Consider the following 18,271-nt stretch of genomic DNA (forward strand, 5'->3'; position numbering starts at 1 on the left):
ATTGCCACGTGTGGACGACTCCACTAGGACTTATGCATGGAAGAAACCAGTTGCTATGCAGCAATGTCATGACAGCGCAGTAGGCAAATATTAACTCGTTCCTTCTGGTCTCACCTGCTCTGTGGCTAGTGATATTTGCGGAGACGGAAGATAGCAGTTTTCTCTCTTGGAGAACCATAAACGCTGATAACATACAGCAGTGGTTAGGAATGCTGCAGCATAAGTAACTGGGAGACTCGAGTTGTTTGCTTGCTTATGCAGCGTGATCAGTGTGCATGGCACCTCACAGAGTACAGCTTCCTGCTCAAAGGAGTGAGTTCAGACCCTGCTTCAGGTATATGGAAGATGGTGCTATTTTTCTTCTTTCATGTCTATCAGGTTTCTATGTCAGTACCTCTCTAGCTACATCTAGTCAGTACCCAATGTTGCATCACATTCCACATGACCCAGAAAGGGAACCTAAAGTGTGGAGAGAGAGAGAGAGAGAGAACTTTTTCATTCTCAATGGCCCCAAGGGCACGGAGCAACTTTAATCTTCACCCAACTTCTTCTCCTACATGCACCCATTTACTCTCATCCTTTTAGGTAAGTAAATGATTGCCATTCATTTCTGAGTAAACAAGTTAAGAGCTCCTAGGGGGTTGGCTAGACTGGCCTCTGCCAAAGGTGCAGGCCCATGGAGGCACAAAAATTGCCCCTCTCCACTCTGACTAGGAACCTGATCTCCCGTCCATGTGCTCAGGCAAATGGACCGATGGAAGAGGAGAAGGGAAGGCAGAGCAAAACAGACCCAACCGCAATGGCTGTGGAGGAAGTCACTGGCAGAGTATGAAAGGCGCCAAAAAGCAAACTTTTTGAGTTTCTGGTCCATAGTCTCTCCTGGCTTCGGAGTCACTGCTACATCCCCTTGCCAAGGATGCAAGGGAGTCTAGGTAGGCCTCTGAAGATCTGTACTTGGGGACACTGCTATAATGATGGGAAAGCTGCCCTCTCACTCCTGATACTTCAGAAATATGTAGAGCAAAAAGAACCACACTTTCCCAAAGGCCCTTGCCACTTTCCAGCTCTCCTTAGATATACACCAACCATCATGATAAACAACACTTTGCTTAAAATAAAATTTAAAAAAAAAACTAATTTAGGTGTGAGTGTGTGTGTTTCACTAACACTGTAATGTTTGAGAAGGTATCTATGAACATTTGTATAATATTTATTACAGTGATCAGCTCTGCAAACATTTGAGTTTCTTGCTGCTGTGCATCTTTCGTTTTGCTCCAAGAAATGCTCTTTTTACACACTTCAGTTTCACCTTTTGTTAAATTTTGAGTGCAGGAGGAGCCCGGCAGTCACATTTTATATTTAAGTAAAAACACAGAGCAGCCAAATATTATGTGTCTCATGTATTGTTACGGCTTCCGCATGCCCTGTTCATGCCAGTCTGAATTCTCATGTATCTTGGCTGGGCTTCAAGATGACAAGTGATATATCATGGCAGCAACTTCTCCTTCTCTGCCAGGGGAAACAAACACCAGCGCTTTCTTTGCTTCTAGTAATCTGCCATAGTGGAAATATAAGACAGTCGAATAGTATGAGGCTAATACGATATACGTTTATTGAGGTGATGTTGAAAACGTGTGTGCTTGGACTGCATGATTCTGCTGTGCTACTTAAAAAATTATTTTGATGATTCTTTCCCTTATCCCTGGAAAAAATATTGTCGTGCACTGCATAGGGAGTCTTGTCTGGATGTGATGCAAAAACATGGTGTTTTTGATTCTGATGCTTATATCTTATAAACTAGTTTGATGGCCTTTTTGACAGAAAAGTGGCTAAAAACACGAAGATGACCAAGTACAAGGTTTCCTTCATGTCATTTTCATAAAATAATCCAAAACAGCAATATTCATGTTGCAAGTTAGTTTTGTTACAACCCTTTAATTTGTAGCATACATAAAGAAGCAGATTATGACTGATATGAATTTATGCCGTCTAAGATGCCTAGAACTGTTAATATTAGGTGTTAAAATCCATGGATACTACATAAAATGCATTAGCTCTCATAGTTTTATTTATAATTGCATATAATAATTCAAACATTTCAGTGTTTGTTCGGCTTCTCCAACAGACACTCTCCAAATATCTGCTTTCCTATTTTTTACACAGAACAGAAGTACAGTGGTACCTCGGTTTGCGAACTTAATTCGTTCCAGAAGTCCATTCTTAAACCGAAACCGTTCTTAAACCAAGGCACACTTTCCCTAGAAGCCTCCCACCGCCAGTGCCCTTCCGCCATTCGGCTTCCGTTCATAGACCGAGGTAAAGTTCGCTAACCAGAACACTACTTCTGGTTTTACGGATTTCGTATACAGATTAGTTCATAAACAGGGCTGTTCTTAAACTGAGGTACCACTGTAGCTGTTTCTTTTCTTTTCCTTTACAAATTGATATAACAACTAGCATTGAATTAGTTGCACTTTTTTAATGAGCTGCGGTTACCTACGCTTGTAAGAATTCTCATTCAATTGTTGGTTTTGCTCTTAAAGCAAATATAAAAGTTCAGGAGCTAACAATTAATGGTTGCAAGGTGGGAGGCGTAAAAGGCAGGGAAGAAAAAAAAGATAAGGAACAGAGCAACAGAGCAGAATAGCTTTAAAGCTTAGATGCTAAACCTTTCAAGTGACAGACTTGCCGGTTCTAACCTGAGCAGTAACTAACCCCTGTGCACACGGTATGCAGCCGTTTCTGTCAAGACCTTAATATTTTTCCACTGCAGGACTCTTTTAAGGATCTATCTTCTTCACAGCTGTGCCCTTGTTAGCACTTGAGGAAGGGCCCTCGCTCAGCTCCAGAGTGTGCAGAAATTCTCAGGTTCATCCCCTAACATCTTCAGCTATAGCTGGGAAAAACACCTGCCTGAAACTCTGAGAGTGCCCTTGCCAGTAAGTGGAGACAGTTCTGAGTTTGATGAACCACTTGTATGACTGTATAGGTGGATTCTAGTAAATCCCCTCCCCGCACCAGTGACAGTTCAATGCCCCTCGCGAGATGGATCCCTTAGAACTGTGTTTTCCAAACTTGGGCCTCCAGCTGTTTTTGGACTACAGTTCCCATCATCCCTGACCACTGGCCCTGCTAGCTAGGGATGATAGGATTTGTAGTCCCAAAACAGCTGAAGATCCAAGTATAAGAAACTCTGCCCTAGAAGCATAAAGGATCCCGGAAATAAATAGAAATCGGGGGCAGAGGGCACATGCTATCATTCCTCCAGTGGCAGCTGTTAGGCTGTAGAGTCAGGAAAAATTAAGTGTCCTGTCACCAGACAGAGTTAGTCTGCAGTCATGTTGCCAGGATTCCATAACAGCATATTGGGAGCTTGCATGTGCTCCAGTTGTGCAGAAAGTTCCGTCTTTTTCTGAGCACCCCCTTTTTGTTGCCTTGTAGGGAGGGGGGGACACTGGCTGGAGGGGGACCCCCACTTGGCTATTAGATGAAATAATTTGAAATTCCCTACGTACCTTTCTGTGTCTACGTACTGACAGGGATAAGCAACATTTTGAATGGCTATAGGAATCGTTATCGATCCTAAGTTCACCTAATCTGACTCCTGGAGACGCAATTGTCTCTCATCCTCAGCTAGCCTGTAAGCTTCACAGTTATAACAATCAGAAGCCTAGCATGACGAGACAGGACAGCAGCATCTTATGGGTAAATGAGACGTCATTCTTTGAACATTAAATCAAAACAGGCCTCTTCGTTTCCTACACAGTGAGCTGCATCTGCTTTTAAGCGGTGAGTGTGCTCTCTTTGGTTGCAGATGAATCCGATGAGAACAAATGTAGAGGAGGGAGGAATGCTGTAGCATTCATAGCGAGGGCAATGTGTGATTTTCTACATTGGCTGTACGGATTTTAGATGCTTAGAAGAGCAGGGGCTGCCGGTCTATTTCTGTGAAGTGACAGAACAACACCGTTTCAAGTGCAATCTGAAAAGCAGCGATAATTGCTTCATCAAGGTCAGAACTCTGCAGCATTTTTACAGAACCCCCATCATGTCTGCAAGCCAAGTGTTGTTATCTCATATCTGAGTATCTCAATGCATGGCATATCCTTGTGCCGGTCGCGTTGAATAGTAAACCGAGAGAGACGTTCATTCAGAGCTAGGCCAGGCACAGTTTTCAGTCGGCTTACCATCTGCCTATGTTCTTCCCTCTCCCCTTGAGCAAATGTTCAACAGTATAATGCAGGGTTATGCTGGTGAAAGGCTGGATTTCTAGGGTATCTGTTAGCATAGTGGCTGTGAGCCAGAAATTCTCTGGTTTAAAGCCATGAACTCATTGTATGGCAATAGGCAGGGTACTGTTCTCCAGTCGGTAAGATGGTGCAGGGATACCTTTTCAAGCTGTATTGTGAAGCATTCAGAACACTCTCGATATATTCTTTAAAAATTATTATGGTCTTATTAACAATTTGGGAAAATACTCTCATTTTCAGATCTTAATCATAATTAACCCGATATTTGATTAGCTTGATCACATATCTTTTGGCAATTTACAAAGCAGAATGCCTGATTTATGATTTTAAAAATTAATGGGAAGAAGATTTGCCTATTCAAGCTATCCGAATATTGCATTAAGGCAAATCTTCTTTCCATTAATTTTTAAAATCATAAATCAGGCATTCTGCTTTGTAAATTGCCAAAGATATGTGATCTTTGCAAAATCAGCAACTCACCCCCCGCCCACTAATGTGCGACATTATCCTGACAGATGAGAACAAGAGTGATATTTCAGTATCATATGGATGTGTGAGATGAAAATGGCATAATAATAACTGGCTCACTTTAGTGAGGCATAGATAGTGGCCCTGCTAGCACTTTGAAGGTTATAGTCTTTGTTAATTATTTATTAGTGCATATATGGTATTCCAGACAAACCAACTGTAAGAGATCCTGTCCGGCACAGGAAAAGGGAGACCATTTTGGTGAGGCATGGTGCTCAGCTCCCACACTCATTGCAGCCATGGCTGATGGGAGAACGCTAGGCATTGCTGGGCAGAGGGCAGGTTCAGGCTCTCAGACCATATCTCAGTGGCTGAGAGGAGATAGAGAAGGATGGGAAGCCAACACCATCCTTTCATCCCTTGGAATATTGTCTGATGGTTGTTCAAAACCACCAGCTGTGCCTGAGGGCTAGACCAGAAATGATGAAACAAATGGCCAGCCAGATGATGCTGGACTCCCAACACCCATTAGCTCCAGCCTATACGGCCAATGGTTGGAGTTGGGTCCTCAATCTGTTTCCAGACATTAAGTCTGGAAGAGATGTTCACCTGGAAGAGATGTTCTCGCAGCCCGGTGCTGGACTCTGGGCTTCCATTGCCCGCACATGCAGCATGCATGTAGCAGAGCCACAGGACTGAGAATCATGCAGGAGCCATTCCCTGCTTCTGCACATGTGTGGTCTGCTGATTATATGATGGCCCATCTGTTGAGAATTCCATTCCTCCCATGCTGCAGATATGTGGGATTGTTACATGTCACATGCCTGTTTACATTCCAGCACCGATTAGTGGAGCCTTGTGAGAGGAGATACGCTGTTTCCGCTCTGTATAGCTTTTGCAGTTCTTTCTCCGAGGAAGAAAGACAGAGAGAGAAGCCATGTTTTTCTTTGTTCTGTTACGTTTGCTCTCATTTGCAATAAATAAGGCTTAGATATTACTCCTCAAGGCTAAGCTTCTGTTTGAACTTTGCTTGTCGTGTGCTCATGTCCCTGGACATGGGTCACATCAGCGTGATGGGAGACCAGAGTGATGAATCCTGGGCGATGCTGCGTTGGGGGGAGGCACCAGGCCTCGGTGTTATCACCCAGCACCATTGTATGATCTGATGGAAAACTCCATATATGTGTTGCTCATAAGGTTTTATATATGGGAAGCAGCAGTTCCCTGTTCCCTGTATCTTTCCACATCAAGCCATCCTCTTCCGAATGCATGACAAGATCATACTTTTACAGTGGTACCTCGGGTTAAGTACTTAATTCATTCCAGAGGTCCGTACTTAACCTGAAACTGTTCTTAACCTGAAGCACCACTTTAGCTAATGGGGCCTCCTGCTGCTGCCGCGCTGCCAGAGCACGATTTCTGTTCTGAAGCACTATTTCTGTAACCTGTAACCTGAAGCATATGTAACCTGAAGCGCATGTAACCCGAGGTACCACTGTAGTAACCCAGCAGAGTTAAGGCCATTGTTCTCTCAGTACCATATTTTGATGGTCATTTAGCCGCTTTCCCCATCCAATCCATTTCATCACTTAAACGTAGCGGACACCATCCCATCTACTGCAGAGAGCAGAAACAATCAAAGCTTAGAAATATTTCTAGAACAGTTCATAAGATAAAAGCAAATGGGCTTTTCATGTTAACAGGCAAGGTGAAAAAAAATACCTGCAGTTTTATGCCAGTCTTATCTGGAGGACAGCTGGGATATTTCTTGACCTAATGTAAGTTAAGCAACTAAGCAAAATTGTTTGAGCCCCTTCAGGCTTGTTTCCTTTTTAAACTAATGGTTTTTTTAGTACCTTGCCAGATAAACAATTGTGATTCAAGGGACAGAGTATGAGCCCTGAACGCTCACCCTAGCTCATGCATTGAGCAAGTTGTTATAAACTTCTCGGACTTGTTTCTCAGAATGTAAAATGGCAATACTTGTAACCTACCATATACAGGTTTTCCTGTGAGGATGCAAATGTGGACTTTGAATTCTGACAGCTGTAGCACCTGTGAGGTTAAATGTTAACAAATTTAGTGTACCATAAGATTTTGTAGACTTGCCCGTTAAAGTTTATGTCACAAAAGCCTTAAGGTATCACAGGGTTTTTCCCCTCCCTCCTTGTTTTTTCCTGTTTGGGCTACAGCAAATCAATGTATCTCTTCTGTTTGAATGGGATAATGGGATAGTTTTCTTTTCTTTCCTTTTTTTTAAAAAAAGAAACATTATTATTCAGAAAACTGAATACTTCACTGAGTTTGTTGTGAGTACTTCACCCCCATTTTATTTTTTAAAAGTTTTCTATTATGTTAAAAGTTTCATGACCTTAAACTGAAAAACGAAGTCGTACTTAAATCATCATTCAAGCTTGATGAAGCTAGGAGTCTTGAATATGTCCTTTTGTATTTATTCAATTTGTATACCATTCTGTATCCAAAGGTCCCAGGGCAGTGTACAATATTAAAAACATATTTTACATAGCATAATAATAATAAATGATATAACAGTCACAGAAATAACAACAACAACAACAACAACAACAACAACAACAACAACAACAACAGGTCCACCACATTTAAAAGGTCATAGGTTGTTTAATGGCTAAAGACCTGGATAAAGAGGAATGTTTTCACCTGGCACCTAAAGGCATGAAATGATGGCTCCTGGCAAACTACGGTACTTTGAAGAGAACATTCCACAAACGGAAAGCCCTCACAAAAAAGGCCTATTCTCCTGTTGTCGCCCTCCAAGGTTGAGCAACCTGACCGTCAAATTTTGCTTGAGCTGAAGTTTCTGAACCGTCTTCAGAGGCACCCCCATGTATAACACACTGAAGTAATCTAACCTAGAGCTTACCAGATCGTAGGGCACAGAAGTGAGGCTATGCTTGTCTAGATAGCAGCATAGCTGGGCCACCAGCTGAAGCTGACAGAAGGCACTCTATGTCATCAATGCCACCTTTGCCTCCAGTGACAGCAATGGGTCCAGGAGACCCTCAAGCTGCGTACCTGCTCCTTTAGAGGGAGTGCAATCCCCTCAAGAGCAGGCAGTCTTCCATCCACCCAGTCTAGGGAACCATCCACTAACAGTGTCTCAGTCTTAACTGGATTGGCTCTCACGCAGTCCAGTACCAAGGCCAGACACCGGTCCAACACATCCACTTCCATACCTGTAGGAGAAATAGAGCTGTGTGTCATCAGCATATTGCTGACAACACACTCCTAAACTCCTGATGACCCCACTCAACGACTTCATATAGATATTAAACAGCGTGGGGGGATATAATTGAACCCTGAGTGTCCCCACATTGAAGGCCCTATAGTGCTGAATAACATTCCCCAAGCATCACCCATTGAAGATGCTTCATCCATGTAGGAACAGCACCCCTGCAAAGCAGTGCCCCTCACCCCCACCCACTTGGAGAGGCTCCCCAGGAGGATACTGTGGCCAGTGGTATGTGAAGCAAAGACAGCATAATGGATCTTCCACCAGTTTTTGGGTTCTGCATTTGCTGACAGGGCTGAAGCAAGAAAAGTAATGCTTCATCATTGATGTGCCAATGGAATAGGGTTTCGGTACATTGAGCTTTAAGTTATTATTAGAAACTCATAATGCTTAGGTTTATTTATGGTTTCTTGGATGTACCTTTTAATGGGCTTAAGTAATAGCATATAAAGCAGTGGATACACTTCACTGCTCTTCCTACTTCGCTGCAGTACTTTCCCCTTTCCTTGCAGGGATATCAGTGTCATTGTCCAAAGGAAATCTAATACAGAGTGGTAGTTTGATTGGGGGGGGGGAGTGCTGTCTTGGGGTGTTGTTGTTTTTTTGCTAGACATAATAGCTGTTCGTATATAGTATATTTTATATCAATTATTGGCAATAAGCAGTATAAGAAAGCCTTTTTGTTCTGCTGTCCTCTAAACCAGTGTTTTTCAACCTTTTTTGGGCAAAGGCACACTTGTTTCATGAAAAAAATCATGAGGCACACCACCATTAGAAAATGTTAAAAAAATTAACTCTGTCCCTATATTGACTATATATAAAGTAATTCTCTTGAATAGGAATCAAATAAACACAAAGAAAGTATTTTATAATTACTTTTTTATGAAATAGTAAGTAAACAGAAATATGAAAAATTATAAAATACTTTATTTTTAAATCTTTCGAATTTTTCAATTTTTCCCACGGCACACCAGGCAACATCTCGCGGCACACTAGTGTGCCGCGGAACAGTGGTTGAAAAACACTGCTCTAAACTATGTAGTACCCTCATGAGAAGAATCAAGTTCTGTTGAATAATGGGTTTAATAACGCATGCCTTCTTTCGTTATTCAGTATTACTTTTGTTGAGCAAAGCACAGGTTGTCTTCTCTGTTCTTGAGGATGTAGTGTAAATCACTTAAATCTGCATTTTGGAATACTTTGGGTCCCCCCCCCCCAAATCGTTCTTCGTTCATGTTTTGTTATATTCTTATCATAAACTGTTCAGAACATGAAGTCTTAAGCAAAAAAATTTCAACAGGCTTATACAATCTATTTTTCCTAATGTCTTCTTTGGCCATTAGCGATTGTCCCCCATGACATCATTGAGAGTTTGACAAGGTCTGAACCCTGCCTTTACCTCTGTTCTGACCAGTTCACACCAGAAGGCAGGATGGTGGGTACAGCACCTTGGAGAACTCCAACTGAACAACTCATTCATACGAAGATGGACTGAGTTTTCAGGATGAGGCCCTCCCTCCAGCCTGCCGCTTCTCCACTCCTCTTTCTTAGAAATGTGAAATCTTAAAGGACCAAGCCCCTGGCTTAAAGGGGTGTGCTTTTTCTTTCTATGGCTTCCCATCTGGTGCAGTCTCTGCAAGACTGTTGGGAGCCAGAGTCAGAAGTAGGTCAGCAATAAAAAACACCAGTGTCAGTGAAGTTAACTATTCAAAGAAACCAAAACAGCACAGGCCTAGGGATCACAACAACTCTTCCCAGTAGGTCTTGCCCCAGTGAGACAGTTGCGAGGACTGAAGTTCTCTGCCTCTCCTGGTTTCTTCCCCAGCAGCCTAAGGCTCCTTCACCTTGTATCTCATTCTGGGAAACCAGCGGGGAGAGGAGCTGGTCGCAGCAGAAATGGGAGAGCCTGGCTTCTTTACCAGCCTGATTTATTGCTGCCTCTTCGCCCCCTTCCACTCCAGCCTCCACTTCTGCCTCTGATTCTGGGCTGCTCCCTGTCCCAGGCTCTTCCTGGTCACTAAATCCATCCTCTGAATCTTGAGTTTGAGGCTGGGGCTATTACAACTTCCTTTTAAAAAAACACCATTTAAAATAAATTGAATATAAATTCTTAACAACTCTTTCCTTAACAAGTCCTACTAATTCCATACATCCAAAATAATAATGCGTAGAATCATGGATACTTCCGTACATATATATTTTAGAAGATTTCAGATAAAGGCCTTCTACCTTTTGTCCTCATATTAGGGTTCCCCATCCATACTTTATGGTTTTCATAATCTTTTGTGATCTGCCATGGCAGGAGTTTGCACCCCTCCCCCAAGAAAGGCAGCATAAAAATCTTTTGAATAAATAAATGTGTTACACTCCCCAAGTAAGCAGGGCTTCATAGTCAATCCCTCTTTCTAGAAGCGGTGCTGCAACTATTTGTCGCATAGCTTCAAAACTTGGAAGAACTTCACAAGTGGCCCCTCAGCTTTGTAGTTTGCAGAGAAAACCCAAATATGCACAAGCCCTGGCAGTTTCTTGAAATGGCTCCTTGGATTACAGTGCAAATGATTAGGGAAATATGCTCAATCTGTATTCAGAGAGCTGGGATGTGTCAGCGTGCATGCCTTTTCTTTTCTTTTCTTTTCTTTTCTTTTTAGAGTAATACGAGGACAAAATATAAAACTCGCCATTTAGAGTAACAGATTTGAATTGTGTGGGTTTGCCTTTATTGCTCCAGGGGTAAGGGACTTACTGAAGGCAATTAAAGGCAGGATTTTGACAGCTCACTCCTATGTGTCATCTAAGTATCGCTCAGGAGAAGATAGGCAAAGACTTTTGTGGGGGGGGGGCGGGTTAAGATTTTGACAGCTATTAGAGAATGAAGGATCAACTGATGCCAAGAGACGGGGCTAGCCAGTTCAGTGTATGACTCATGTCTATGCAGAACTACAGACTGAACTAAAATGACACATTCTTTTTTCCACAGTGTGCTGGAGAAGAAAATTGGGTGGACAATCGGACTATTTATGTTGGACATCGTGAACCCCCTGCAGGCACTGAAGCGTACATTCCACAGAGGTATCCGGATAACAGAATAGTCTCCTCAAAGGTAGAGTGTGCGTTTGCATAATTTGCCTAATGCTTTTGACTCTGCTCTGTCAGCTCCCTTTTTCTTTTTTCCACCAACAATTTTATTTTTTGCTTCCTGAGCTACCTTTGTTTACCAGCAGCAGCTGATTGGAAAGGAACTATAATAAAAAGTAGATGTTGCTTCCCACCATTAAAATTTGCTTGTAGTCAAATTGTCACTAGTCTGTGCTCTTACAAGATCTGTTCTTATGATACACAGTCATAACAGGCATTTTTCAGAAATATCTAGCAGGGCAGTTTCCAGAGGACCAGAAGAACAATTTGCCGCTGGGCTGCTTTACCTGCGGCAAGTTGTAATTATCGCTGCGTGAACAGCTGAATGACAAACGACACCTTCCAGTCTCTTCCCTTCCTATCATAAGCACAGCATTCTTAACCCAGTGTCAGGACCCTGTGGGGTCAGGCCTGCAAGCAGTCAGTGGGAAGTGCTGGGTGGCTTCAAATCAGTTAATTAAATCAAACAAGTCAGGATTGGGTACATCGTCAGGTCAGGCAGAAGTCAATGTCCAGAGCAGCAAACAGAAATCAAAAGGATGAGGGGTGGGTGGGTGCGGTCAAAGGGTCAAGCAAAAGTTGGGAATCCAGGGAAAGGAAAAGGAAGCAAGGGAAGGCACAGGAATGTGCATGTCTAATCTGTGATGAGTCACCTCTGGCAGGGTCCTAGATCCCTCCCACCTCCTGTTCAAAGGTTGGAACGTGCTAACAAGGCTTTGGGAAGGAGGTGAGAGGAATCTAGGACCTCATGTCTCCTTCTCATCTAGACCTCCTTCCCATCTAGACCTCATGCCTCCTTCCCAAATCCCAGTGCCTCACTTACCTTGCTTTGGGAAGGCAACAGCACCGCAAAGGCTGATCACCAGATGTTGTTGAGGGCCCATAAAAAAAGGCCTTGAGGACACGCATTGGACTACCCTGTGCGAACACTGCCAGTTGAACCCATAAGAATAATAGCCTTCCATGTTACATTTTATAGTTAATTTATCATTTTATCTGAATTTCCTATTAGCTATATTTAAAAGGACACTTTGCTTTACGGGCCGTTCTCTGTATGTGTCAGAAGAGCTGTCTGATTGTGTTACTGACTTAATATTTAGCGGAAATGTCTCCTGCAGATCGTATTGGAGCTCACTTGCTCAGAGGCATGTCAGTAATGGCTAGCCAGCTGCAGATGGAATATTAATAATAGCTTTCTGGAATTTTGTTGCTAGCATTTGTGTGATATTGACAGATGTCACCCCCATCTTATCACTTAACCTGGTAGTTTCAAGTAGAGACATCTACTGCTGATAGAAGGTGAATAAAGAGGCAAGCATGAGTAGGAGGTATAGCAGGAATTGAGGATCGTGGGAAGGAAATATATTATCACCCAGGACCAATATGAGAAGAGAAGCCATTGTCCTATTCCTCTAAAATTAGACCTGACCAGAGGAGGACTAGCATGAAGTTCAGCAGATGGTTCCCCTGGATCCAGGCCTGGGTCTGCTGGAAAGCTCCCAATCTCATAGGTAACCATTTCTAGAAAGAGTCACAGGTGAATTCCCCTTGAATTTCCAGCTGATTTTCTGAGCCTTCTCTTACAAGATGGCAGCTACACCTGTGATCCATTCAACCATGTAAAAATTATGAAATTATTAAATTCCCTACTCCAAACAGATGTTCCTCCCCCAGCCAGGACATCTGTTATTTCCTTCTGGGTCCCATGCTCATTTGTGGTGTTAATTCTTGGTACATCATTTGCTGCTGGAGTAGACCATCCAAGTATGGCGTTCGTTCTTCTACACCTTCCGAAGTTGCTCCATGAATTCCTTCTAACACTCTGCCCCTGTTCCTCAAATAACTGTCAAATTCAAAAAAGTGAAGTTTGTCCCTTCTGAAAAGCTGGGATTTGATATGTCAGTCTGCTTAATAATGCCAACCGCTTGCCTCAAGTTATGCAATTTACTTAAATTCACAATAATATTACTTTGCAGATAGGTTTTGTGTTTACTTAGAGCAGTTAAGTTTATACATGCCATTGATCCAGGCAAAGTTAACTCTGCCAAAGTTCTTTGTAAATCAAGATTTAAGCTTGATTAACTTTCTCAGAACTGGGATCTATATATAATTGATTCCCCCGCCCTTTTAAAGCCATTAGTTCCTAATGTATACCATTTGATAAATTTGAAAGCACAGCATGTCATCAACAGTCCATTTCTGTCTCTCTTTTTCTCTTAGTACACTTTTTGGAACTTTGTTCCAAAGAATTTATTTGAGCAGTTCCGAAGAATAGCTAACTTTTATTTTCTCATCATTTTTCTTGTACAGGTAAGATATACACATTTCTTTCATTTAAAACAGGATATACATATTTGATATGGATGTCCAAAATTAAATATTTTGGAGTCTTCAGCTATGTTTTTATAGGGGTAGAAAGGGAATTTGTCATGAAGTTTTTTGTCTTTACAATTACTTACATGTTTTATGTTGTGAACCACCCTGAGAGTTGCAGGTATAGGGCAGTATACTACTACTACTACTAGTAGTAGTAATAATATCACCCTGCCTTTCAGGAATGTACATCCCATTAAACCTAGGCCATATCCTCAATGTGCATTTAAAGCGCTATTATACCACTTTAACAGTCATGGCTTCCTGCCAAAAACTGGGAACTGTAGTTAAGAGGGCTGAGAGTTGTTAGACTCTCACAGACTATTCCCTTCACTACAGTTTCCTGGGTGGTTTAACAACCAGGGAACTCTGGGAATGGAGCTCTGTGAAGAGGATAGGGAGGGTCTCATAACAACTCTTAACTACAGTTCCCAGGATTCCTTGGGGGAAGCCATGACTATTAAAGAGGTATAATAGCGCTTAAAATATATGGTGTGGATGTGGGCTTAGCTATAAAGGTAAAGATAAAGGGACCCCTGACCATTAGGTCCAGTCGTGGCCGACTCTGGGGTTGCGGCGCTCATCTCGCTTTATTGGCTGAGGGAGCCGGCGTACAGCTTCCAGGTCATGTGGCCAGCATGACTAAGCCGCTTCTGACGAACCAGAGCAGCGCACGGAAACGCCGCATGACTAAGCCGCTTCTGACGAACCAGAGCAGCGCACGGAAACGCCGTTTACCTTCCCGCCGGAGCGGTACCTATTTATCTACTTGCACTTTGACGTGCTTTTGAATTGCTAGGTGGGCACGAGCAGGGACCGAGCAACGGGAGCTCACCCCGTGGCGGGGATTTGAACCGCCGACCTTCTGATCGGCAAGTCCTAGGCTCTGTGGTTTAACCCACAGCGCCACCCACGTCCCACAGCTATACGTAGGTTAAATTAGAAAATGATAGGGGGGAGGGAACCATGTTACCTAATCAGTGCAACATATAATGGACTATGCAACAAGTAAGATGCTTTTCCAGGAAGCTAAATGGTATTTCACTGCAAGTGGAAAATTGAATACTTAACATTCCCCTTTCCAGGTACTGTATATGGTTCTGCTTAAGCTGTGTTGGTATTCTTTGTGTTGCTGTGGCTCAAGGTCACTTTATACTCTGCTGTGTGTACAGCAAACATATGTTTGCAAACAGTTGAATCGTGCAGGCTTATTGGAGGTCTGTGATTAATTTCAGATCCCTGTCGAGTGTACACTCAGTGGTAAGCCAGATTTTCCTCTGCATAATAAGTGCAGTAGCCGCTAGTACCGTGCCTTCTGATAAGTTAATTAACTTGAATTAGTCAACGTGGCCAAACTCTTCTAAGATGTTATGGAAGTGATGTGTAAATCACTGGTTATCATCTTAATGTTCAGATGGCTCAGTTTTAATGATTGCAGAGTACTTTATCAAAGGCTACTAATAAAAACGTTTTAAGGCCGTTTTTTAAAAGAATGCTGTTCTTTAGAAAATGTATGCTAATTCTTTTTCCCCCACCTAGTTAATTATTGACACACCAACTAGCCCAGTGACAAGTGGGCTTCCACTTTTCTTTGTCATCACTGTAACAGCTATTAAACAGGTAAGAGCATTGTCTGTTAAAAGTGAAGATAGTATAAATTCTGCATGGTTTTTTTAAAAATAATTTTTTTTATTCATTTCCTGAGATATTGTTTTTCTGGATACCAGAAGTGTGAGGGCAACACCAACCATGCAATCATCAGCAGTATGATAATTTTGAATCTGATACACCATGGGTAGGCAAACTAAGGCCTGGGGGCCGAATCCGGCCCAATAGCCTTCTAAATCCGGCCCGCGGATGTTCCGGGAATCAGCGTTTTTTTTACATGAGTAGAATGTGTCCTTTTATTTAAAATGCATCTCTGGGTTATTTGTGGAGCATAGGAATTTGTTCATTTTCCCCCTTCAAAATATAGTCCGGCCCCCCACAAGGTTTGAGGGACTGTGGACCAGGCCCCTGCTGAAAAGGTTTGCTGACCCCTGTGATACACCCATTATGATCAGGAGCGGATGCGAATTGAGTTGGAGTCATGTCATTTTTTAAAAAGGAAGTCAGCAAGCAACCATCATAATTTTCGAACTCCTGGTCTGTTTCCCCACCTTACACTTTTGAAATTACAGTTTCTCCAACAATGTTGTACAAGTCTAATATAAATGATAAACGGTTACTTTTTTGGGTCATTATAAATATTTAATTGGCTATTCCATTTAGGGCTATGAAGATTGGCTTCGTCACAAAGCCGACAATGCAATGAACCAGTGTCCTGTTCACTTCATTCGACATGGCAAACTGGTTAGAAAGCAAAGCCGCAAACTCAGAGTGAGTCCCATGTATTATTCAATGTATTTCTTGGATGGAGATTACTTGTTGTGTCAGAAAGAGAGAAAGTTGGATACAACTCGCCATGTTATATACTCCATGAGTATAACTTTCTTCATTTCATAAATATTGCTTCTGCCTGCCTTTAAAAGAAAAATTAGTCCCATGTATCAGGTGGGCTACGTTAGAACACAGCAGAGCCTTTTATGAACCGGGGTGAAGACTTTGCTTCAAAAAGAGGATCAGGATGCAAATAGAGAAGTAGTTATTTTGGGATCCTCATCGGTCACTAAAAATATGCAACAGTGGTGGCAGGAGCTAGATGACCCATAAGAGGGAAGCATCACTTGTGGCCTTTTAGTGGTTGATGTTAAGTACTGAGCACACAGGTTTATACCTTTAAAATTGGTTACTAAAAATCCAGCAGTGGCAGTGGCATGAGTGATAACCACCTTGGAAATGGCATCTCATGTAGAGTGCCACAACTGCTGTTGGCAAAGTTTTAGTCAGAGGTTAGTCCTTCTTTAAATGGGGGAGGGACACTGAACAAATCTTAAGCTATCAAGCTTAATTGTATTAAGAAGTATAAGGTGTTCCATAGGTTTAAAAAATTACATCATGCAAGCCACTTCCACATAGGAATTTCTGCCTTTCATTTCTGTAATTCAGAAATTGTCAGGAAACCCAAAGCAGAAAACGACAGCAACCCTAAAATAGCTCATTGAGTACTAAGCATGCTTAGTGAGCATGGAATGTTAAATAACTGTTAGAGTGGGGAAAATGAAAAACAAGGGCTGAGCAGGGACTAAAATTCAGTTTTCTAGATGAGTGCATAGCTTGATGGCTGCCTGAAACACTTGTTTTATTTTAGTTCATGAAAGCACAGCATTCCCTTGTTGTTTCTCCTTAATATCTAGTATTTTGAGGTATACTGCTTCCAAACATGCATGCTCTAGTTAGTTGCCACGGCTAGGAAAAGAATTGATCACATCTTTGTAAATTATGTCATTTAAAATTCTTTGAAAGGTTATTTTGTTTGCCAAGTAGGTCAATGAGAAGGCTGTGCCAGATGATTCTGTCTCATTCCTCTGGAGAGAGAGAGAGAGAGAGAGAGAGAGAGAGAGAGAGAGTGTTTTGCATATTATTTTACTCCAACAAGAACATGAAAAATGATTGTATTTTTGGTAGAAATGTGCTCACATTTTTCATCCTGCTCTAGTTTAAGCAGAGCTTAAACACACACACGCACACCGCATAGAAGTGCCTTGTTCTGAAATAATGCAATAGGATAATTTTGGACATTTGATTGTTGTTGGTTATTTTTTTAAAAAAGCAACCTTTTCTTTTCTTTTTGCAGTCCTAAAAATGATAGTTTGCTGAAAGGTTACCTATGTTCATATAATCCACAGAAGAGTATACTAATTATGTTACAGCATGGATAACTTCTTACGCATTTGTAATTAATAGCTGTTGTGAACTCCATTTTAACCTCTGCAGGTAGACTTGATAGCCATAGCCATAGTAGGAACTGGCAGTGAATGTTTACTTGGAAGCAAGTCTTACCGCATCAAAGAGCATTTATTCTCATACAAGATGTATGGGATTGCTGCCTCAGTCCCTGAGGCACAGGCAACTGCAAGAAAGGCAGGGACAACACAGGGACAACAGTGGATTTTCGTTTTTTAAGACACTTGGGATTGACAACTTAAAATTCTTGCTTAAACATTGACTGATTACACTCTTCTCTTCCAGGTTGGAGATATTGTAATGGTAAAAGAAGACGAAACATTCCCTTGTGACTTAATATTTTTGTCCAGTAGTCGGGCAGATGGAACATGTTTTGTTACGACAGCAAGTTTGGATGGTGAATCCAGTCATAAGGTGAACAGCATTTGATGAAATGTCAATATAAGGGTTAAAGATAGGCACTGAAGGCTTCTGCACTAAATGATGTACATATGACTATTAGAGTGAATAGCTTAAACTTGTTATCCTTATACTGTTGTACCTTGGATCTCAAATGCCTGAACAAATCGGCTCCCGAACGATCGAAATCCGGAAGTGAGTGATCCGGTTTTTGAATGATTTTCGGAAGCAGAACATCCGACACGGCTTCCAATTGGCTGCAGGACCTTCCTGCAGCCAATCAGAAGCCATGCTTTAGTTTCCGAACGTTTTGGAAGTCTAACAGACTTCCGGAACGGATTCTATTTGACTTCCAAGGTACGACTAGTGAATTTTATTTTGTAGGGTTGTAGATTTTGTCATTGTAAAAGAATATAAAACATTCCCTTGTGGCTTTACAGTTTTATCAAGGGCAAATAGAGTATATTATGTTAATAAACAAAACAATCACATTTGGAACATGCTTGAAAAATTTGATTGCTCCTGTTTG

General features: G+C 41.9%; 1 protein-coding gene across 3 annotated transcripts in view; it reads left to right on the plus strand.

The window, feature by feature from the left end:
- Positions 1-18,271, plus strand: part of ATP11A (ATPase phospholipid transporting 11A) — a 120,619-nt gene that overhangs the window by 43,060 nt on the left and 59,288 nt on the right. For all 3 annotated transcript variants that reach the window (XM_081908165.1, XM_081908166.1, XM_081908164.1), the window contains exons 2-6: positions 10,967-11,089; positions 13,345-13,434; positions 15,037-15,117; positions 15,769-15,876; positions 17,629-17,757. In XM_081908165.1, the coding sequence (XP_081764291.1) occupies positions 10,967-11,089; positions 13,345-13,434; positions 15,037-15,117; positions 15,769-15,876; positions 17,629-17,757 (531 nt within the window). The remainder of the gene's footprint in view (positions 1-10,966; positions 11,090-13,344; positions 13,435-15,036; positions 15,118-15,768; positions 15,877-17,628; positions 17,758-18,271) is intronic.

Source organism: Podarcis melisellensis (genome assembly GCF_964234715.1).
Source record: "Podarcis melisellensis genome assembly, chromosome: 4".
NCBI classification, from domain to species: domain Eukaryota; kingdom Metazoa; phylum Chordata; class Lepidosauria; order Squamata; family Lacertidae; genus Podarcis; species Podarcis melisellensis.